This window comes from Calypte anna, chromosome 6 (assembly GCF_003957555.1).
Source record: "Calypte anna isolate BGI_N300 chromosome 6, bCalAnn1_v1.p, whole genome shotgun sequence".
Taxonomy (NCBI): Eukaryota; Metazoa; Chordata; class Aves; order Apodiformes; family Trochilidae; genus Calypte; species Calypte anna.
The window spans coordinates 26227574-26250270 of record NC_044252.1 but is presented as its reverse complement, the minus strand read 5'-3'; the positions used below and the strand labels follow the sequence as shown (position 1 = coordinate 26250270).

General features: G+C 40.9%; 1 protein-coding gene across 3 annotated transcripts; it reads right to left on the bottom strand.

The window, feature by feature from the left end:
* Positions 1-2342: 2342 nt before the first annotated feature.
* On the bottom strand, positions 2343-22446 carry ACSL5 (acyl-CoA synthetase long chain family member 5). 3 transcript variants are annotated; one of them, XM_030453395.1, is made up of 22 exons: positions 22337-22446; positions 18156-18266; positions 14130-14315; positions 13485-13593; positions 12762-12826; positions 12581-12682; positions 12300-12399; positions 10966-11144; positions 10248-10280; positions 9981-10032; positions 9385-9458; positions 9155-9232; positions 8078-8212; positions 7350-7484; positions 7181-7276; positions 6576-6648; positions 5587-5675; positions 5390-5506; positions 4798-4941; positions 4148-4249; positions 3681-3752; positions 2343-3308 (listed from the first exon to the last, which is right to left on the bottom strand). In XM_030453395.1, exons 3-22 carry the CDS (start codon positions 14286-14288, stop codon positions 3168-3170), a joined length of 2055 nt encoding a protein of 684 aa, XP_030309255.1. In that variant the 5' UTR covers positions 14289-14315; positions 18156-18266; positions 22337-22446; the 3' UTR covers positions 2343-3167. The 3 variants fall into 3 exon arrangements, with proteins under 3 accessions (XP_030309255.1, XP_030309256.1, XP_008488361.1); XM_030453396.1 differs by lacking the exon at positions 22337-22446 and adding an exon at positions 19411-19565; XM_008490139.2 differs by lacking the exon at positions 18156-18266.
* Positions 22447-22697: the final 251 nt, after the last annotated feature.

Here is a 22697-nt window from a genome sequence, read left to right as displayed (position 1 = left end):
CACCAATATCACTCTTCACTGAACCACAGCATGCCCAGGAGTGCAGAAGTGTACTTAAAATCTGAAATAGACTCTGTGCTTTTTATTTTCTTTCATCTTGTTATGGCCATAACTTCAGTCCCATGTCTTTTCTTTTGTAGCACAGGTAACTGATGTTACCATTACAACTTCACTTAGCAGTGCTTGCCTGCAAACAACCATCCAGAGCAAAATGCATGCTTCCTAAAGGCATTTAGAGATTCTGCAGCCAAGAAAACACAAGCTGTCTTTTCATTGCTGAAAACAACTGTATCAGAGCATGAAGTTTAAAGACAAATCCTCTCTGAGGAACTCTGATTTTTAATACTAATAGATTTTCTTTCCTTTTTCCTATCCCATTCTACTGTCTTTTTCATTCCCCACTCTCTACTTTTTGCTCAAGGGAGGCCTTTGTTTGTTAAGGAAAGGAGCAGGTAAACATTTGACATAACCATTCTGTTTTCTGCAGTGATTCATTAAGGAATTCAGTTGATTTTCATTTAGATTCAAATCCCCAGAGAGGCCCAGTCAGGTGGAAGCCAAAAGTGTCTTTTTCACACTTCAGTTAGCTCTATTAAACTATCTCTGGCTTTTACCTGGAAGAAAAATTGCTCTTTCTGTTTAAAATGTTGAGCTTTGCATCCTTTCCATCACCTAACAGCAAGTCTAGACTGGCAATGCCCCACTACCCTAGCTCAGGCTCTAGAGTGATGGAAAATAAGGGTAACTGGATAATGAAGTGGAACCCTGCTCTCCTATTTAAAGGCAAACAATTAAATAGGCTGGTAAGAAATAGACGCTTCCTTTACTCCAGGCAGTTCTTGCGCCAAAAAGAAACAAGTCTGTCATAAAAGCAAACAATACTGGCCAAGCTGAATGGACATCTTGGGCAGCCTGGTCAGCCACCAAATCAATGAAAATTTTGCTTTCTACTCGTGCGCCATCGTTTTGGCCTCTAATCCAGACTTTCCTTTGCGGAGTGAAAATACTGTGTCAGGTGTCTCAGTTCTTAATGAGAAAAAGGTTAGATTTCCACTTGGATTTTCAGGAATAGAAGAGATGAACCAGTACTTAGCAAGTGGGAGGCACAGGGATTGTTTCATAGCAATGCAAATGAAATTCACTTATTGTATTTACTGCTGTATTAGAAAGTGACTTGTATAAAGTTACTCTTTTCTGAGACATGGCATGTAAAAGGCATTCTCAGTTCATAAATGTCTTAAAGCTGAATGAAACACTGTGATTGCTATCTGAACACTGCAAGTTGAAGAACCCACCACAGACTGCCAGGCTTCAACATCCAAGGAGATCTTTGTAGGCAAGTTTCACCTGTTGATAGTATAATCACCAGAGTACTTTTTGGAAAATGCAGCAGGAAGCATCACAGGATTCAGCCTCAAGTTTATACAGATCATGGTTATACTAGATTTAAATGGCCTGAACTGAACTGCTTATTAGAACCCAAATCCAGTTTTGGTATATATTTCTTCTTCCCTCAGGTTCCTTTTGTTCCTCTCAGTCTCACGTGGGAGAGAAAGATAAAGCCATCGGTAAATTTTAAGGCAAATTGCTTTAAGGAAAGGTTATGATGAGCACAACAAGCAGCAGTATAGTTACCTGAAAATACTGAGGTCTTTGGGCCTAGATTAGAAACAGGAATTGGGTTTAGATTTCAGAAAGAGAACCCAGCTGGTTTTACTAGTCAAAAGTAAGAGATGCCTAACAGCAAGGGGTTGGGTCTTTCCTGACCAGCAAATGAACTAGTTGCTTTCAGGTTAGGATTTCTGACGAAGAACATTAAATACAGAGAGAAGAAGCTATCACCTTGATGAATCTGTCACATGTAAGGAGAACTGTCATGGGAAACCACATACATGTTTCCCCCTGTTATATCCTTGGTACCACTGCCTTGCCCTACAGCCTGATACAGCAGACAGGGAAGAATGGTCAGCAGAGATAGCATACACTGATTGAAGACATGTTTCTAAAAAGAAACAGTATTTGTCAAATTTTTTGCTATGGTAACATTTTTAGCTTAAGAAAATGATATCCAATGCCCTACTTCATGTGACCGTCTGCACTGGAAGAATGTTTAAGACTTCAGCACATATTGCCATACTGCACAAAAAGGAAAATAGAGTAGAGGAGTGACACCAGGCACTGCTCTGGCACTATCTTCCTATGTCATAGCTTGAGCAGTGATAGCACAAGGGAGAGGTGAGCTTTCTACAGCAGTTGGGTGCTCTTGCTGTTATCCCTAACAGGGCAGCAGTAAACATGCAGCTCCCCCACTTGCAGCAGAGAAAAAAGTCACACACAGAGGCTCTGGTTGATTATGTAGTTACAATTTATTGAATCCTGTATCCTTAGGAAGGATAACTAAAGTTTTCCATGTATTAGGCTCAAATTTGTAAGTGTAGAGGCTTTGTAATTTGCATCCTTTTCTCAAATGCCATTGCATTTGAGAATGTGCAAAAACTGATCCAGTGCATCCCATGTTAGAATATAAATTATGTTTGCTTTAGATATATGCACTTTGTAAACCAGTTGATGCCAGACTACTCATTTTCATTAAAAACAATCTCTACTGTATGGTCCAGGGCCAGGAACAGGCAATTTGCTTCTTTATTTGCTGAATAGATGTTAAGCTCCAATTCATAATACGAGAGCTTCAGCCGAGACAGATTATAGCATCCTGAGTGGAGACTAAAATTATTTTCCCACACTTGGTTTTTGAACTCTCTCCCCCCACCCAAAACATGTAACTGCATGAAAGAGTTCAGCTGGATGGCAGATCAGTCCACAAAAGGGAGCAATGGAGTTCATAGCTGGAGCAGGAAATCACAATTTGCTTTTGGCAGTGAGGAATGCATACAGCTGCTGTGTAACCCAAGGATAGTTTTGTGCTTCATTAACCGTCCAAGGAAGGTGAAAGTTCTGGCTTTGCCTAGACAGCTGATGCTTAATCCTGCAAGCTGTTAACAGTTGCCAGTTATACTATAGCCATCTTCATCTGAAAATAATTTTTCCCAGGTTATCAGAAACAATATATTCAAGTTCTCCTCGCTCCCCCGCACTCATGCATGTGTTCTCCATAGGTCACATAGTGTCAGATTTGTTTGGATACTCCATGCTGTTTAATCGAAATCTTACTCCTGCATGCTTGAATAGAGGGTCTCAATCTGCTTCTCAAAGACTTTAACCAGTTCTGGTCGTTTTGCCTTCAGTGTTGGCGTCAAGAGTCCATTTTCTACAGAGAACATCTCTGTGTGGATGTACAGGTCTCTAATCTATTAAAATAGAACAGTTCAGCATGACACTTAAATAACTGCTTAGAGGACAAACAACAGGTCTACCCAGCTTCCTTGGGCTCAGTGCAAGAGGAGCTCTAGTAACTAAACTGGTTTTTGATGCAAGTCAAACTCCTTTTAGCTGACACAGAAAGAAGATAGGTTTGGAGAACAGTACAGCTCCTGCAGCCTACAGTGGACGTCCACTTTTATCTCATGGCAAGTTGCCCTGTAGAACCACCTCTGTCTTGGTCAAGAGACAGGCAGCCATTGAATATTTCACTGACTACTTTAATGAGTTGTCCAGGAGAGCTGCCTTAGGTCCCATCCTTGCCCAGTCAATAACAGGAATGGAGACATTGAAATACTCACTTGTTCAAAGGATTTAAGGCCAGCCTCTCTCCCTAATCTGATCATATCTTCTAAGATAGCTTTCTTCACTTCCTAGAAGAAACAGAGTAGGAATAAAGTGGGTAAAGCTGCTGTTTTGTAATTGCAACTTGAGACCATACCCACCAGCCAGACAGATAAAGCTGAGGTTGGCAAGAATACACATACATATATTGAGCATTCAAGATTTCTTATATTAAGGCCACTACAAGGTTACTTCTATCTTCTCATGGGAAAAGAAGCAGTGGTAGCCCTTGAAACATGAGGAGACACCTATACTTAGTTGTCATTTTTACAGCAAGGCTGATAGCTTACAGTAAGCATGACTGGCCCAGCATCAAGCCACTTTATTTTACAAAAAAAGGTGGTAAAAAGAAGCAATGCAATGCAAGATTGGACTTCAGAATTAAATCCTATCTATAACACACTAAAACAAAAAAGACACTCACTGGATTTTTGCAGATATCTTCATAGGAACCTTTTACTCCCAGTTTTGCTGCAAATTCTGGAAGAGTCTCAGGATCAGGGACCACTATACCTACTAGAAAAGACTGAAAACAAGTGGAAGTAGTCATGCTGAGACCAAGATAAGGCATCTGAAATTACTTTCATTGTCTATGTGAATTTGGTTTTGGACAATGTCTTTATAACTAAGTCACATACACCCCCACCCATGTCCAGAGTTTGGAAAGTAACTACAAGCTCTTTCACGTTACTTATCCAAGTTCTGACACCAGTAATTAAGTACTAATGCAGTTTGTTATGTGTGCTGAATGCTCCAGCAATTACTTTTGGCTGTTTAGGGACTGAAGATTGGCCTTTGCTTGCATAGGTGACACCCCTGTGGAGAGACTGCACAGAGCTGACCTGACATACTAATTAAAGAATGTAATTAGGCTGTAACCCTGCTTGCAACCTGATACCAAGGTCTCCTTTTCTTTGCTATCAGTTGGGAATTAGGTAGGTCTGAAAGGATATTCCTACAAACATGGCAGTCTCAGAAAGAGATCTTTTTCAGGGACTCTTGTATACACATGCATACGTTTACACCCTGATATGCCAGAACTCTTGCAGAATGTTACCACCCAGCATCACTTACCCTCAGGCTTTCCCCATGTACAAAGACCTGAGCCACTGCAGTACTTCTGATATAGACATTTTCTATCTTCTCTGGAGCAATGTATTCTCCTTGTGCAAGTTTAAATATATTCTTCTTCCTATCAATAATCTTCAGTGTACCATTCTAGAAGTTAAAGACAGAGGTTCATTAGATTCAGTATCTGCCTTGTTTCTATAAGATTATGGGTTTGGTTTTGTTGTATGAAAGGCATGTATGAGTCTGGAGATGTTCTTTGCTCTCTTTAGAGAGGGAAGCACATTATTTAATTTCTCCAGCTAGCTCAGGACATGACTAGACAGCTCCTTTATCCTCCTCTGACAGAAGCCAAGACACCTTGTTCTGCACTGTAGAAGGGACTTAACTACTTAAGAGTCTTAACAACTGGCCTAGCAGTTACTGCTTAAGATCTTGTCACCTAATTGGTCCTTGGAGCTTTGCCTGGAGTTACTTGGTGAATGACAACAAAATATCCTTTAAGACTTTTATCCTATAATTCAGTTCTCTACCTTTTCAGATTACTGTAAGCTAGCCAGGAATTCCAAGGGATGGTTTCTATTAAGCAATTACTCACTGGCATCCATTTCCCTATGTCTCCAGTGTGGAGCCAGCCATCTTTATCAATTGCTTCTGCTGTCTTCTCAGGGTCTTTCAGATAACCCTTGAACACATTTGGTCCTTTAATGCAGACCTACAGCAAACACAGAATATGATTTGTCACCAAGTGTTATGTTTCCGTATTTTCTGATACACATAGGAGATTGTATCTACCTCGCCTTCATTGTTGGAAGAGAAGTAGTTCATTTCTTCAACATCAACTAATTTTATGATATTACAAGCCAAAGGGGCTCCAACGTGGCCTAAGGAAAAAAAAAAAACAAAAAAAAAAAAACCAAAAAAACCCAAGGACAGTTACTTTTTAAGAATTCTGCTGTTTCTACTTGACCTAAAGGTAGAAAGACTTAAGCCTTGAAGTTGGATGGGAGAACTCAGGTGCCCTGTACATATGAAAGACTCCATTGGTAGTAGGTGCTTACTGGCTTTTTGGTCACTGATTTGGCAAGAACCAGTACTATTTAAAGGAGTCTGACATCATATGTTCATACTGTAATGCCATTTTCAGATACCTACTGCAGGATAAGCAGCAGCTAAGTCTCAGTGCTTAGAGCCATCTATTGGTGTAATTAGCCACACCAACCATTACCACACTTGTCTCCACAGAATTCCATCATAGACCTCAGTGTTCATTTAATCTCAATGCTCACTGGGCTCTGCAGTTATTGAATTCTTGAAGATAGTGACTTAAGCTTGTGTTTTGGAAAAACAGTATTAAAAACATCCTTGCTAAAAAGAAAGCTAGATCTTCAAGGTCAGATAGTCTTCCAGGAAGGTAGTCAGGTATCATGTCAGATGTTTTAGTCATAATTCTTTGAGTTAAAGAAGTTATTTGAGAGCTAAAGCTATTTTCTTAAAGCCATTTTGAAAGTCTTTTTGCTCAGCTCTGTACAGACATTCCTTTCCTGTACACTGGGACAAGGCCCAGGCTGATCTGTGTCCCTTTACACAAAAAGCATTCACCTATTTGAGTCTAGGATTTTGTACCTATTAAGCATACTGGTGACTATTACTACCAAGAATTACTTTGAGGTTAAGTACCCAGGATTCAGCTTTCGTTGAACTAGAAGCAATAGAGAACCTAAGCTTGAGTGTCACTTTCTGTTGACAGCTGTGGGAGAGTTTTCAAGTCTCAGCTACCATACCTGTTGTCCAGTCTCCAGGCATTGAGAAAGTACACCCAGCTGAGCATTCAGTCTGGCCATAAGCTTCAAAGATCTGTGTGAAAAAGGATTAATATTCTTTGAATGTTAAATCCTTGGTGTGAAAGGGCAGCGTCCACTATACCTGTGCTCAAGTCTCCTTAGAAAGGAAGCCCAGACAATCTTAGCATTTAACACTTCTTGGTCTTATTCATGCGACCAGATGTTCAAGTCCACTTATTCAAACCTTGCTCTACATGAGCATACTCCAAGCTCTGTTTTCAGATGTATTGTGTTGGGAGCTCATTGAATGCCAGTTTATGACACAAAGCTCAGAGGCAGCTGCTTGATTTTTGAGTGCTGCATGTTCCTATTTCTGCTGCTCTGTTCTCCTACCCAGAGCCAGGATGATTTTTTTAGTAGTGTACTTTGAAGCCAGCCCTGCAGAATTTTGTTTCTGCTATAGTTAACTCAGATCAAGCAGCCTGTAAATAAATATGGAAGACTCTGACAGCAATCTCCCCAGGGACAAGCTGTATCATTTGGGGGTAACAAAACAAATCTTTTTTACTTTAAAGAAAAACAAAACAAAACAAAACTCAGCTTACCTGACAGCCCAGGGCTGCTCTCAGAAATGTCAGGACAGAGGGAGATATGGGGGCTGCCCCTGTTACCATTATACGCACTCTTCCACCCATGGTTTCCTACAAGTGGAACAGATGCCATCAGATCCTCAATACTACATCAATCAGCTCACTTACTCTTGGAGTAACTTACCTGAACTTTATGGAAGACCAGCTGATCCCAAATGCTGTCATTTCGAATAATGCCCTGTTTTATTTCAGCCAATTTCATCATCACAGCAAAGTTCAACAGGCAGCGTTTCACCGGGCTCTTTGTACCACTTTGTATCTGCAAGGAAAAGTAACAATGACTCCTGGGCTGAACTCCCATCTGTACCTCCAGCAGCTCTTGCTTTGTTAGGAGACACCATCTCTTACTCTGATGTTTGAGGGTCTGTCTTCATTACTGCCATGAACCATGGAGATGAACCAAGGGGCAATTCAAAACCCACCTGGACATGTTCCTGTGTGACCTGTTATAGGTGACCCTGCCCTGGCAGGGGGGTTGGACTAGATGGTCCTTCAAGGTCCCTTCCAACCCCTAACTTCCCATGACTCTATAAAATACTGATTTGCGTTACAGCTGGCATACTTCACCTATAGCTTTGAGGGATAGGGAGCCTTCTAGCTTTCAACTTGCTTCATTTACATTCCAAAAGTAAACAAACTTTTTGTTTCTGAAAAGCAAGCAATTTAGCCCAGTTATGACTAGATACACTATTCTTACACTGCAAGTCCCAGGGCTCTTGCCATCTCCTCAATGATGATTTTAAAGAATACTTTCTCCTAGTGATGTTATGATGCATTCAATATAAATTTAAATTTTTGTACTTGCTTAGATATAGGAATATGGGGATCACTTAGCTAAAATTGCTCACAAACCTTGTCATATATTCTATTGAGCAGTCTTGGTACAACTGGAAACAGTGTTGGCTTCAAGGTTTTCATGTCATCTGTTAGCAACTTGATGTCTCCTTGGAAGAAGCCTACTTTTGCTCCACAGGAGTAGACCACAGTCTAGAATTTGATCAGACTAAGTTTAGTCAAGGATAATTCCTAGCTTCATTACCCATAATTATTTGTCTATGGAAAGCAGCATGATTTCCATTGCCCAGTGGGGGGAAATTTTTTATGTCAATAGGCTTTGAGGAAATACAGACAGCTGTGCTAGTATAATTTGATTTATAGAAACACAAAGATTAAGTTCTATCATGCAACTTTGATTTGTAGTCCACAGCACAATAAAACAATGTTTCATGTCACGGTTGAATGCAATTAATACAAGCTACAACATGTCTGTAGCAGCTATTCTATTTTAATAACATTTGAGATGCCTAGAAATTTAAATACAAAGCAACAGAATAATTTAACAGCTTGACAAGGAATAGGACAAGACACATTCTGGTTTAAGTACCTGGCTGGTTAATTGAGGTTAAGAGTTCTGAGACCATTACACAGTGAGGAGTTAGATCCTGACACAAAGTTGCTCATGGTCTCTGTAGAAGTGTTGCTTATAGGAGGTGCTGGAGGAAGCCTATTTTAATTGGAAGACTAGAACTTCATCTCAAGAAACAGGCAGGATTGACACAGCCCAGCAGAGTAAACACTGGAAGACATTCCGCTATTTCCCTCTAAATCCACAGGTCTTAAAGTGCTTCCTCACCATGTATCAGCTTTCACTGTGTTTGACTAACAGCTTGATGCTGTTAATTTCCCTTGCTGACCTGGTAAATCACAGACTCAGTGATGCTGGACTGAAGAGCAAAGCTCCATTTAATGAAGGTAGTAGCCATATCTTAGAAAGTGAGGAGGCATTATTTAGTCCATTCAGAGGTTTTACTTTAGGTTGGTGGTCATAACCATTTAGGTATGACTTCTAAAAAGCATTACACTCTCAATTAGTTCATACATCCCAGATGTATCAGCAGAGGCTCAGTAGCATGCACAGAGTCTGCTTACCTGTACAACTCTCTCAAACATGTGAGCCAAGGGAAGATAGGACAAGGTGATATCTGAACTTGTACACTCAATTGTGTTCTAGAGGGAAAAGAAATTAGGTTAGCACTCATTTCTAAGTGCATTGCAGGCACTTTGCAAAATCTGAGTTTTTTGGGAGTGAATTGTTTGCAGAAAACACATTAGTTTCATGATTGAGTGACATTGCCTAGAGATCACCATTAGTAGCTTACCTCTATGCTTCTAAGGAAAGCAGCAGCATTTGCCACAACATTTTGATGTGTCAGCATGGCTCCTTTAGGGTTACCTTAGGACAGATCAAGCAAGTATCAGCTGTGTGACTGCTTCTGCTGTCAGTTTCCCATGTCTCATTTTGGCTCAGTTTGAACTATATTGGTATTAAGCTCAGTCATAGCTTGCATTGTCTTAAGAGATCACAAATATGCCTCATTTAAGAATTGCCAGCTGGGGATATTACATAAAGAAAACCACCACTGAAACAGCAGAGTAATTAGTAGCATAGAGAATGTTGGAACGATGTTTCTCTAGGCCCCATAGATCAGAACACAGACACAGTTAACCAACCAATCTCTAATTTTACATCCCTGTATTTTTCATAGCTAAGACAACATGAATTTGGCTATTCTTTCCCCCACCACTGTGTCTTAGTGCACTTGGCTTGCAGGGAGTGTCTTCAACATGTAGTATTGGCTCCACATGGTTCTAATTTACTTGTTTACTTCTATGTTGTTAGCATTTTCTTTTTGTGCACTGGAAAGTTGCTTTTCAGCACAGGTTTGAGTGTCAAAGCATCACTTTATTCTCTTACCTGTGGTTCCACTGGTAAAACACACAACACAAAGATCTTCTGGCTTAGGAGGCTAGGAAAAGACATAGAAGGTCAGAGTAAGGATTATGTTGCTTATCAGTATTTACATACATTTTGTAAAGGGGAGATGAACAAGGAATACTCCTTGGAAACAGCAAGACAAGGTATAAAAATAATCCTGCCAGCCTTCTCTACTGGCAGCATAGTAACAAGTCTTTTTTTGAGACTAGTTTTCCAAGTTTATAACTCTTCCACAGAGATACTTACAACTGGTTCTCTGAGGTTGTTTCTTCCCAGCTCCTGTGTTAGAGAGAAAACACAGCTTAACAAATGCAACAGAAAGATGTGCAACAATAGCAGATGAACAGGTAATTGCATTTCAAATACAATACTGGATTTTACTTTGTCTCTTGATATGCTCTCTCATTCAGAGAGTTGATCTTCCTGAATTTTGTACACACAGCTTGGAAAAACTGACTCCTGGGGTTGTAAAAACCATGAATTTGAGTGTTTATAAAGTGACCAGAACAATTCAAGGCATTTGGAAGACCCAAGCAGAGCTATTTCATGTTATTTGATGTAGGCCACATCACTTATACTTAACATTAATGTGTCATATCTGGAAGATTTAGCCTAGTATTGGCATGTAAAAGCAGCCAGTTAATTGTACTTACATTTTCAATGAGACTCAACTACCTTATAAATCCTGTTACAACTGCACCATGAATAAGCTAAGGAAGTCTTAAGTTTAATGCATACTGACTGTACACAGCCCATGGACACAACTTGAGTTAATGGTTTGAATTCTGCAAGTCTATTTGGCCAAATATAGCAAGTTTCAAAATGACTGCTCAAGATCTTGGGTACAGGTGTGACAACTGGATAATGCTTACATCAAAAGTATCATTGTTGCCAGAGAGGGTCTAGATATCTAGCTGGCAAGGTATTCCTCCCCAAGATCAAGCAGAAGCTTTTAGTCACCTACCTCAACCTCTTGCAGTGCTAGAATTTCCACTCCCACTTTAGCTCCTCTCTCCTTGAGCTCTTTATCAAAGAGATCCATGAGAATGACAGTCTTCAGACATGAGGTCTTTTCTTGCTCACAGTTCTCAAGCAAGATCTGTGCCTTCTCAGGTGTGTCACAGATCACTATACTTATGTCACCTATAGAGAAGAAGTCACATTTCAGAAGTCTGTTTAGAAGACATGGCAGCTCAAAGGCACATAAGTTTTAAACATAGCATTGGTTTGTTGTAAAGCCACTTGCATTTGTTCAGATGGATTCAGTGGCTGGCTTACTGTGCAAAGAAGGTTCCCTCTACCGCAGCCAAATGATTGGGCAAACTTCAGATTATAGACACAAAGTGAGGGCAAATGCTGAGGAACTGGAGAAAAACACCTGCAGTCACAGTCAGGATAGGCATTTAAACTTCTGGTATTGCCACAAAAACTCAGAATTGTCCTCACTGTCCTCCTTAAACATAAAAAAGGTAGTTCTGTTTGAAAGAGATAGCTAAAATTTTTGAGTTAATGCCACAGCTTCCCTGCATGTGTCAGAGAGCTTTATGCAATTACGAAACCATTTCCTATTAAGTGTTCAGAAGTGGATTTGCCTGAACATGCACGTTCCCCACTAGCCCTGTAAACCTCAGCTATGTAGTCCCAAAGCAAGACCTGTTTGCAGGGTTCACCAGCACAACTGCTGAAGTGATTTTGCTTGGTAAATCCTGCTTATGGGTTAGATCTCAGATTGCTGTGACAGCAAAGGATGTTTCTCCCACCACACCATATCTCCTCTAAGATTAGGGGAAGAAAGTCTCAAGTTTTATTCAAGCTTTCTCACCACTTTCTTCCATTACGGCACATTTGTTGCTGCTGTAGAACCAGATAGACTAAACAGATTTAGGTTTATCTTTAACTTTCCCTCCACCACCTTTTACATCCTACACTTTTAAATCAGAGACACTCATCTAGTTATAACCTGCATGCAAGCCTGTCTGCATTGTCTGCTTGGCAGTGTTCCAGCTCAAAATTGCAAAACCTCAAACAGGAAATAGCTGAGGAGACAGATTGCAGGCAGGTCTTCAGTGGACCTGCATCCAAAAGATCAGGGGACATAGGAAGCCCACTGGCTTTTTCTAGGCATTGACCCATGTCCCCTGCAAAGCAGCTTCCTTTATGAAAATTAAGCACCTATAAAAAGTCGAAAAGCAGTAAGGTTAAAGCTACTCTGATTTTTGCATCTGATTCCCTTAAACTTCAATCTTCTCAAAATGAAACTTATTAGAGAAATCATTATAAGTGGACGTCACCATTTACCTTTGGTAACAATGTACACAATGGCCTCTGGCCCCAGAGTGTCATAGAGTGGAACAGCAACCATCGAGTAAGCGTAGCAGGCATATTCTGAAATGATCCACTGAAGAGAGAAAACAGGACAGCTAAACAACAACTAGCAGCTCAGAAGACAGGTTTACCTACAGATTTCACATAGCTTGACTACAAAGGACAGTTGTAATTGTTCCTGAGGTGGTCTCACGCTATGTAAATACAGACCCTCCTCTCTCTCCAGGTGTTAGAATATTCAATTTGTTACTTACCTCTGGCCTATTCTGAGCAAAAATGCCAATAAACTGGTTTGGTGATGGTTTGCATCCTTTTTGGAGAAGCCCTGATCCCAGATACTGAGCTCTGTCCAGAACCTGTAACATAGTTTTCCCTCACTTCAGTGTTACAACATAGCACCCCAAATTAAAATGATCTGTCTTGTACAATACTCACCTGTTGGTATGTCAGCCACTGGTAAGGTTGCTTGGGTTTTCTGTAGCCTAAGCAGTTGCCATTTCCTGATGGAAGGGTTCAGAGATCAGCTGTAAAGCTCAGTGCTGAAGCTTCATAGCACTTAAATGCAAAGCTTGTAAATGGGAAATATTTTCAGTCAGACATCCAAATAACTGCATGGAGCATGGATGTGTATGGTGTCCATAGTTAAGCACTCTGCCCACACCAAGACTGCAAGGCTGTTTGGTTTATCCTTACAAGCCATATTTCCAAGACCTGCTGATATTTTCCCATATCATCAATTCCACGTGGGACTGAAGGAGTTTGTAAGCTGTCTCTTATTTCCATGCATGGGACTTCTGAAGTCATATGGGCACAAATTGATACCTATTGTCAGCAGGCAGTAATTTTACACTAAAACCTGCATCATGAGACAAAGCAGAGGTGTTTTTCCCCCCGCTTCCTTCTGATGCTGGGTATCTCCAGACTCTTCATGAACTCTGCCACCTTAACCTTCTGATGTTTGTTCCTGCCCAGCCTGCCAACTGAGACTACTTCAAAATCAGAGGGAAGGGGGAAATATGGTCACTTGTCACTCCACCCCTAGTGGCTAGGAAGGCAAGGAAACCTTCTACTAGTCTCAGTACTAGCTGCAAAGGTAAAAGAGCTTGGAATAATTTCATTTACTTCGGATAGAAAAGTACTACCAGAAGTAAAGCTTACCAGAAACATGCAGGCCTCTCTGGAAAACTTCATACAAGGTTTTAGCATCTTCAAAGTAATAAGAAATCAGATTATTATCTGCCAAGATTGCACCTCTTCTGGCTCCTCCCTAGGAACAGAGCAGAGTTATGAAGCAGTGCAGGACAGAAGCAGTGTCATTTGTTCTTCATCCATTCTCCCAGCCATCCCCTTTAAAGCATTTCAGTAGCATTGTCTTGTTAGGGAAGTCTCATTTTCCTTCCCGATTGTGATCTATTCAGTCATATGCAGAGGAATTTCTAGATTAATATGCAATTACAAGTCATTAGAGAGATCTTGACCAAGTGCTACCACTTGCCTAGTTACACAAAGCCTGGCACTGCAGTCTAGCACCAACCTCAAAGCTGATGCAAAGCATTTCAAATACAAAAGAAAGTCAGTGACAGCCAAGGCCATCTGGTCAAAAGCCCACCTAACCCCATTTGCAAAAGCTGCTCTTAGTGTCCAAAGTCTTCCCTTTTCCCTACCATACTTTTGAGTTGTACACCTGGGAGAGAAGGCTGTGTGTATCAGACAGGAGAATTTCCACTGATGATATCCAGAGCAGATCAGAATTCAGATTAAGCTCAAGAATAGTCCTTGCCCACAAGCAGAGTTAAGTATTACCTCTACTCCTACTGACTGCTTGTTCAAGTCAACAGGAGGCAAGACAGGTTTTGGCCTGCTTGTCACCCACAAGAAGACAGCTGCTCCAAATACAATCAGACTAATGAGTGCTGGTGTTGGGAGCGGTGAGAACAAGACTTGAAGTATCCAGATCATCATGCAGGGTCAGTGGAGCCAGAGTTGAACCTGAAACAAACAGGAGGTTTAGTTGACATGAGTTAGAAGCACTCACAACTATGATCCATGCTTACTTAAGTAGTTTGTTAAGTAAGATTACAAATAATTTCAGCAGTTTGCCCCTAAAGAGTCCTGGTACAATAATGAAGCATGCTTTAAGCCTCTTAAGAAAACTCAAGTCACCTGTCCCCTTAATCCTTGCTGCATCCACCTCCACAAAAAGCTCAAGCCTGATTAAGTCAGACAAGGAACAGATGTCAATTTTTTCTATTCAAGAATAAAAATCTGCCTGGGAAAAAAACAGTATATAATTTCCTAAATTAAGTATAACCAAAAAATGCAGCGATGAGTGTAGTGGAAGTAGAAAACTCCTCGATAATACAGCTGTCCAATAGGAAGGGGTATTGCTAAAACAGTGGGGGTATTACTAAAAGATACGTAGGTGTAACATACAGGTAGAAATCTGCAGGACAAGCAATATATTCGTGATCAGCTGCTGTTACTGGAATGCAGGGGTTTATGCTGGACACATATTTCAGGCAGTGTCAGTGAGTTCAGCATAAGATAAAAGCATGTCAAAACTGCAGCTGGGAAATGGAGAAGCAGTTCTGCTGCTTGCAGCCTCCAAAGAATCTTCCTTCAAGAGCAAAGAAGCAAAAACTGAGAATTCAGGGTGTCTTATGAGACAGCGACGTCTTGTAACCCATTACTGGAGCAGTTAGCAAACAGTTTTCTTTCTTACGGGATTAAACAATATCTAGTTTATGGCGAGTCTGACACTTCCTCTTTTGTTAACATGAATAAGATATTTTTTTTTAATGGCATGAGCATTTAGGCAGTTTTAGTAGAGGCATCTCTCCAGGATGAAGAGGAGTTGCATATGCAAACTTTATTCCTTTAATTGAGAAGCCACTACTAGATCCAAATGACAGAGCAATTGACAGTTATAGTATTTGTATGTTAGAAGCTTAGCTTGTTCCTTAGCTTGTTCCAAAACTAGACCTTGGCACATCTCTTCTTGCATCTTTTAAAAAGGATGCTGGAGCACTCGTGTCCAGCTCTCCTGAATTTTAACAGCCATTAGCTTGGGCTTTTCTTCCATCCCCAGATGGGCCAAAAAGGAGTTGCACTCAGTGCATTTCAGATGACCCTTCCCTGGACAAGAAATTTTCCAACCAGCAGTAAGAGGATAGAGTTATACAGACAACCAAAGAGACCACATGTCTGTATGGCTGGGCCAGCTTAAATGGCTGGAGTGCATGATCCCATGGGCTCATTTTAATAGTAATTTAAGGACAATTTCCTAGAAATCGGGAAGGCTTGGGATAATGTTAGAGGTAATACACAAGCTGCATATCATCTCTATAGCACTAAGGCCTCTGCTGTAACTTATAAACACCGATTAACATTAAGACTGTATAATCAGATAGCTCAGTAGAGTTGTCACAAATATCTGCTTCCTGTTACATGAACTGGACAGGAAATTAATAGCTGACACTTGCCTGACCTTTTTGTGGTAGGGATCAGAGAACCCACTAACCCCGGATGCTCCACACAGCAGTAGATAAGTCACAGAAAATCTGTCAGGTTATTGTCATCTCCTCACTGACTCACACACAAAGCAGTTTGTGCCAAGGCATCTGGGAAAACTGAACATCAGGCCCTAAAGGATAATGATGCTTGGAGCAGAGAACTTGCACGGGTCCAGAGAGATCACCCATCAAGTGTGGTAAAAGCCTGAAGATTATTAAATGCAGCAAAGCTTTTGCCTTCAGACTCTGAACTGATTCCACAGGTGTGTTGCATAGAGAAGATAAATCAGACAGTAGTCTAATCTCAGCGTAACCTGACCAGTATTGATAGTCAAGGCTGATTTTTAGTTATAAGCTAAATGAATTTTTAATTTAAAGAAAGACCTGCTCAAGAGTTTCTCTCTGAAGCCTGGGATGCATTTTATGCTTATTTGCTTCATTTTTTTTTTCCTAATTGTCTTTTCTACCCTGCTTACAGCACTGAAGGAGACCATACATGGGAGAGTCAAAAGCCTAACATCCTTTAAAGACACAGAATTAAGCATTGCATAAAAAAAGCACAAATACCTAGGTCTTGTTTGCAACATACTCAAAAAAAAATGCTTTTTGTATCTGAAAGGCTATTTTCAGTTTCCTTACTTCATGAATAAAATAGTGACAGTGTTTTGCTTCTAATTTCCAGCCATGTTTCCTCAGATGGGCTTTACCTATTTCTATCAAAGTACATAGGGTGTGTTATTCAGGCTGTGGCAGAAGATGCTCAAGCAAGTTTTTCTCAGTTTCCAGCACTAGGACAGTTGTCTCCTATTCCCAAAGTATGAGCACCAGGTGCTTTTTTTAAGCTTGGTGGGTAGAATACTGGAAACCTGTGAGGGTTCAACTCCCAGTGACCAGAGAGATACAAAATGCACAGAATGTGAAAAACCACCCATCAGACCTCTTGTGCAATACGATGCTAGACAGTCAAAGTACTTAGGCTGTCTGCCCTGACCAATGGTCAGGGATAAGATGCATTAGGTTCTGGAGTACAAAGGCTTAGTTTTTATCCAAAGAGATTACAGTGATACCATTAACAGTCTTGGGTTCAGGAGTACGTGCTCTGTACCCCCAAACCTCTACAGCAATTTCATACCTAGAAGGAATAAAACAGTAATTTTGTACTCTCTGAGTCAGGAGATTCTCTCCATTGGAAAGTGACTGAGCTTTATGCCTCCAAGATCATAAATTTTAAGAATGAAATCAGTGTCATCTCCATCCCATCTGTTCTGTACAGACAGCAAAGCAACCTTTGATACTTGCACTCTTTCAGAAACAAGGGTCATGCACTGCCTGGGAGAATGTTTTCTAGAATTATTTTTTGTCTCAAACTTGTCTAAGAAACAGCTTCTTGCTGGTTGCTTCTTGACCTGGACAAACTGGAGAGGTGGGCCCAGATGAACCCCATGAGGTTCAACAAGACCACATGCAGGGTCTTGCACCTGGGTGGGAACAATCCACACTATCAGTGCAGACTGGGAGATGAAGTTTTAGAAAGCAGCCCTGAAGAAAAGGACTTGGGGGTGCTGGTGGAGAAAAACCTGGGCATGAGCCAACAGTGTGCACTTGCAGCCCAGGGCTGCATCAAAAGCAGCATGGCCAGCAGATTGAGAGGTGACTCTGCCACTTTGGTCTGACAAGACCTCATCTGGAGTATTGCATCCAGCTCTGGAGCCCTCCATACAGGAAGGACATGGACCTGATGGAGTGGGTCCAGAGAAGGGTTACAAAAGTGATCAGGGGGCTGGAACACCTGTGAAGACAGGCTGTGGAAGCTGGGGCTATTCAGCCTGGAGAAAAGAAGGTTCTGGGGAGATCTAATAGCAACCTTCCAGCACTGAAGGGAGCTTACAGAAAGGCTGCAGAGGGACTGTTTGCAAGGGCATGGAGTGATACAATGAGGGGCAAAATTAGAGAAAAGTAGATTTAGATTGGATGTTAGGAAAAAATTCTATACCATAAGAGTAGTGGAAAGGTAGAATAGTGTAGAGTAGAGGTAGTGGAGGCCTCATCCCTGGAGATATCTAAGGTGAGGCTTGACAAGGGTCAGAACAACCTGCCCTAGTTGAGAGTGTCCCTGCTTACTGCAGGGGAGTTGGTCTAGACAACCTTTAGAGATCCCTTCCAACCCATATTATTCTGATTCTATGATATGCTTTTGGGGTGATCATGAAATCAGATCAGCATTAGTATAGTAACTCTTTCCAAGCAGGAATAGTAGAACCAACTACACTGGAATCATGAATTAACCACCCGTAGCTCACTTTTAAAATTTGCTTACACAGTGCAGCTCTTGCCAGGTGTCCTGCAGATGTGAGCCACTGTGCCAGTCCTTAATCCTTGGAAGCACTGTATCCCATCTTCCTCCAGCTGCAGCAAGAAGTCTTGTATTCTGCAGGGTTTTGGAACATCTGACTTTTAGCATCCAGAGAGCAGCTAAAGTGCAAAAGCTCAGCAGTGACTGCTGAAGAGAGCCACGTAAAAACCACAAAGCAAAATCCAGAGTAATTTGCATGAAGCCAAAGGAACACTTCAGTTGGGCTTTGCCTTCTGAGTACTGCTTAGGGAAGTCAGAGCCAAACAGTTCAAGTATCCTTTTATCTTGCCTGAGAAGCACTTTACTAAGGGGTGGGAAAGCCTCAGCAATTTACTTGCAGGAAGTATGGTGCTCTGTGGCTTCAGGCTGCATGTTGCAGGCTATTTCTGAGCCTTACTGGGGAAACTCATTGAACTTGGCCTTTTGGTATACTTAAATAGAAAGGCCATCTTTTCATAAGGAATTTTACTGTATCTTATATACTGTCCCTGTATCAGGATAGGAATGAAACCATGACATGACGCTGCTTAGGATGAAAAGTCATTTTGACACATAAATTGAAAAGCCAAGTATTTACTTTTTATATGAGTTCTTCTCATAAAATTCTACTTGAAAAGACTGAACATGTTTAACTAACTCTTTGACATTTTGAAAACTTTAAAAATTATTAGGCTACTGGGTTCTGTTACTGTTTAACCTACTAGATAATACAGGATCCCATTCTTGTAACACATACGTACATCAACATTATCATACTAGGAAATTGTCTCTAAACATGACAAACATGATTTAAAGAGCTAGAACTAAAACTCAGCTTGAAAATTCACATAAAACTCCCAAGAAAACTGTAATGTCATTATTAAACACTTTACATAGCCACACAAGGAAAAGCTATCACTAAAAACATTGATATAGTAGATGATTTTGTCACTATGTATTATTACAACACTTACATTACAAAGAGTAAACATATATATGAATGTAACTCAGCCTAAGGTTAACATCTAACTGATGGCTCACTACCTGAGATTTCCTTGTAGGTTCATGACAAAGTCTTTATCTTGAACACTACAGCTAAACACTGCACTTGCACGTGGGTTATTGTCAAGCCCATCTGAGTAACAACAAGCAAGCCTATTAGCAATAAAACTTCATCACTTACACAGAAAACACTTCAGAGGAAATACAGAGACAAGAACCAGCAATCAAAGCCACCTACCATTTTGCAGATGGGGCAAGAAACCAAACTCTTCCTTAAGTAAAATGGCAACAGCAGACCAACCCATTAGGGAACACTCATGTTAAAGGCTACAGCTTGTTCCCTCTTCCGAGTTTAAATACATCAGCAAGCAGAAAAGCATGCTGGGAGGGGAGGTTGTGAAAGGGAGGAACTTACATGGGGGAACTGAAGTGGCTAGAAAAAAAATTAGGGAGGAAGTTGTTGAGGTTTTTTTTTGTTTGCCAAGAAAAAGCACTGGAAGTTGACGTGTTTCAGAAGAGTTAGGTGAAAAGTATGCCAAGGCCTCCTGATCTGATAATTATAATTTACTGTTTATAACCTACCTGCTATATTTTTCTCTGGGTATAAAGCTGTGCTCTCAAAAATAGTAATAGTCTCTCTGTAGCTGCATGTGCATTAAGCTGAGCAGAGATTCGCAGCTGTTAACACTGAGACTGCTTTTGTACTGCTGTAACCTGCTTGCTGCTGGGCTGGATCCCTGGTTCTGCTGCTGATTGTGGTTTATTTATTTTTTGTATTTTGTGTTGGTTTGAGAGTTCTGGTTTTTTGATTGTTTTTTTTTAAAAAAAGTTACCTAGTTCTTTCTGTTATGGTATAGACTTCTGTGCCTGTAACTATTTGCACAAGGTAACAGTGAATCACATTACAAACTTCAGTTTTGTTTCCTGCTGTGACAGGGGTTTTCTTTATGGTTTTACAGTTGCATTGCTTTGTTTAAGCTGCTGTCATTTCCCTTTTTCTCTCCAATGCTTGCCTATGATAACTGGAATTGTGCAGCAGGTCTGCTGGGGAGGGAAGACAGTAGCTTCACCTACCACTCTACTACTTTGACCTCAGATCTTGGAATTGTTTTCCCACTTACCAGTTTGCCCATCTGAAAGCTTTTCTATGCTGTATGATTTCAGAATAATCTGCCTAGCTAGACTGACTATAGCTGGGATGGAGTAACATCCCATGTACTTGCATTCAGAATGCAACCTGGCCTGGACCTTGGCTTGCTACAACAGAGCCTCTATTAATTGACATCATGGTTTTATTGCTGCTGTAAACTTCATGCTATTCATGTAAACCTAACTTACACTGTAGTTGTGGCATTATTTAGTGATGCAGATGTACTTTTAGGGAAGCTGAGGCTTGATCACTACTTTTGCTGTAAGCTTTAGGTAAAGATGAAATAGAAATAGCTTGTTCTGCATGAAACTCCGCTGCCTTTGGCTTTGCTTACCTAGAGGTGCTTGTGTGGCATTTAACAGAAGCCAAGTTTCAGTATGATGTGGAGGTCCCTGAGCTGTTAAGGTTACACTGCACTGCACTGGATGCAGTGGGGATCACAGCTCCAATATAAACTGGGTTAAGGGATGCACATAGAAAAAAACTTGTGGAGGTTAGCTTCCTTCATGAGAGGTTCTGGTTAATGCTTATAAATTAGAATATGGCTGATATTCTTTCCCCTGTATCTGAGAAGCGGGATGCAAATTTTTAGACATTTAGGTTTTTTATGTTGCCTCAAATGATCTGAATAAGCCCCAGCTTTTTAAATGAGGCACAAATACATCTTATTGCTAGTAATTCTCTGCCAAAAAATAAAGCAAAGCAGTCATGACTAATTTGACCTTTGCTTATTTTTGTACATTTACACAAAAAGTGCATTTGCATCTTTCATATCCATTGTCAAATTAAGATGACAATATGTATAGTGAGTTCAAGTTGTTTCCCTTCTACTGTCAGTATTACACAAGGTTTGCATAAAGGACAGGTAAGATGAGCTTTTGTAATAAGCCCTAAGGTCATGTCACAACACACGCATTTGCATACAAAGATGTCAAAACATTCTACGTATCTGTAGCAAATAGAGGGTCTAAATATAAGAAGGGGCAGCAGTATACAGTTTTCTCTATTGTCACTTCAAGACAATAAAAATTTTATGGAGTCTGTGGGAAGTGTGGTCTCACTTTATTTGAAGGGGTTTTGATTTCCAGTTAAATTTCTTAATACTGTGAAAATAATCATTCTTTATTTCTCTGCTACACTCCCTAAGGCAGCCTTCTGGCTTTTGTAAAGCAGGGTAACTGCATAGGGCCATAAATTATCTTCTCAGAGAATAATTGGTTTCCTCAGAGAAGGTAGCAAGAGGCAGATGATTGGCTGAGGACTTGGAAGAGAAGCACACTTTTTGCCAATTTTTACTCGCAGCTTGATTTCTAATTAGTTTTACTCTCTGCTGTCCTCTTTTTTACAGTGAAGCTCTGTCCTCAATAAAGAGCTTGAAGAAGGCTCTTCTATCTCTATAGCTTCACCAAGCAATTGTACTAAGGCAATGGCAGCACTCTGACATGCTTAAGATCTGTGTTCTTAAAACATAAAAAAAGGTATTATAGCCAGCTTCTGTGTTCTTAGTCAGGGATTATTGCCAGTAAGCTTGTGTGTATAATGAGCTGCATGTAACAGGCTTTACTGATGAGATTTCAAAATCTGTCTGCGATGCTGTGGAAACAAATGATTCTTCTGTTCCTGGAGCTCTGTTTTAAAGGAGTCAGACTGGGAGGCAGGCACTGGTACGCTGTGCACTGGATCTTTAAATAGAAATAACAAATGAGCTGCTAAGACAATGGCTTCAGCCTGGACCATAGTCAGGTTTCTGGCTCCTGACAGGGTATAGCAACAGGTGGTGTTCAGGTCGTTGCTCTTGCTCAGGCTGTGATTTCTTTGAATGCCACCTGTGGGTCCAGCCTTGCTGCTTTAATAACGTGCAGGCTGTCACACAGCTGTTGCCTTTAGCAGCACACAGCGTGATGAGGAGAATGCTTTGGGTCCAGGCATTGCAGCTGACTGAGGCTACTATCCTACTTGCAGTGCTGTGCAGGAGCAGGAAGGCTGGTACTTGGGAAAGGAGGGGTTTGCTTACCTTCCTTCAGCTGGAGGAGGGTGGAGGGGCCGGTACAGCTTGCTTGCTTTGCTGCTTTACAACTCCAAGTGGGTGTTCAAGGGTTGGTGCTTCCCCAGCTGCTGTAGCAGGACTAAGCCCAGAATCATCAGTGTGTGGCTTTAATAAACAGGCAACACTGCACCCAGGTAACCTTTGAACCTGCGTTGCAACAGGTTCAAAGGTAAAAAAAAAAAAATAAAAAATTCCTGATCAAATATAAAGAGCAACTTTGGCTGGCTAGAAATGTTAAACATACAACTCTTGCGCAAGAGCTTTAGAAGTGAGCAGCACGCTGTGAAAGCAAACCCCAGCCCTGCAAAAAGCTGCACACTTGGATGTT

What these genes read in the sequence shown, in the direction of transcription:
- ACSL5 (XM_030453395.1), bottom strand. Translation starts at nt 14,288, where the DNA reads ATGATGATCTGGATACTTCAAGTCTTGTTCTCACCGCTCCCAACACCA. An exon ending in TTTTACCAGTGGAACCACAG is followed by an intron (nt 9,459 to 9,980) that starts GTAAGAGAATAA and finishes ATCTGTCCTAAG; the next exon opens with GTAACCCTAAAGGAGCCATG. An exon ending in GCCTGGAGACTGGACAACAG is followed by an intron (nt 5,676 to 6,575) that starts GTATGGTAGCTG and finishes TTTTTTCCTTAG; the next exon opens with GCCACGTTGGAGCCCCTTTG.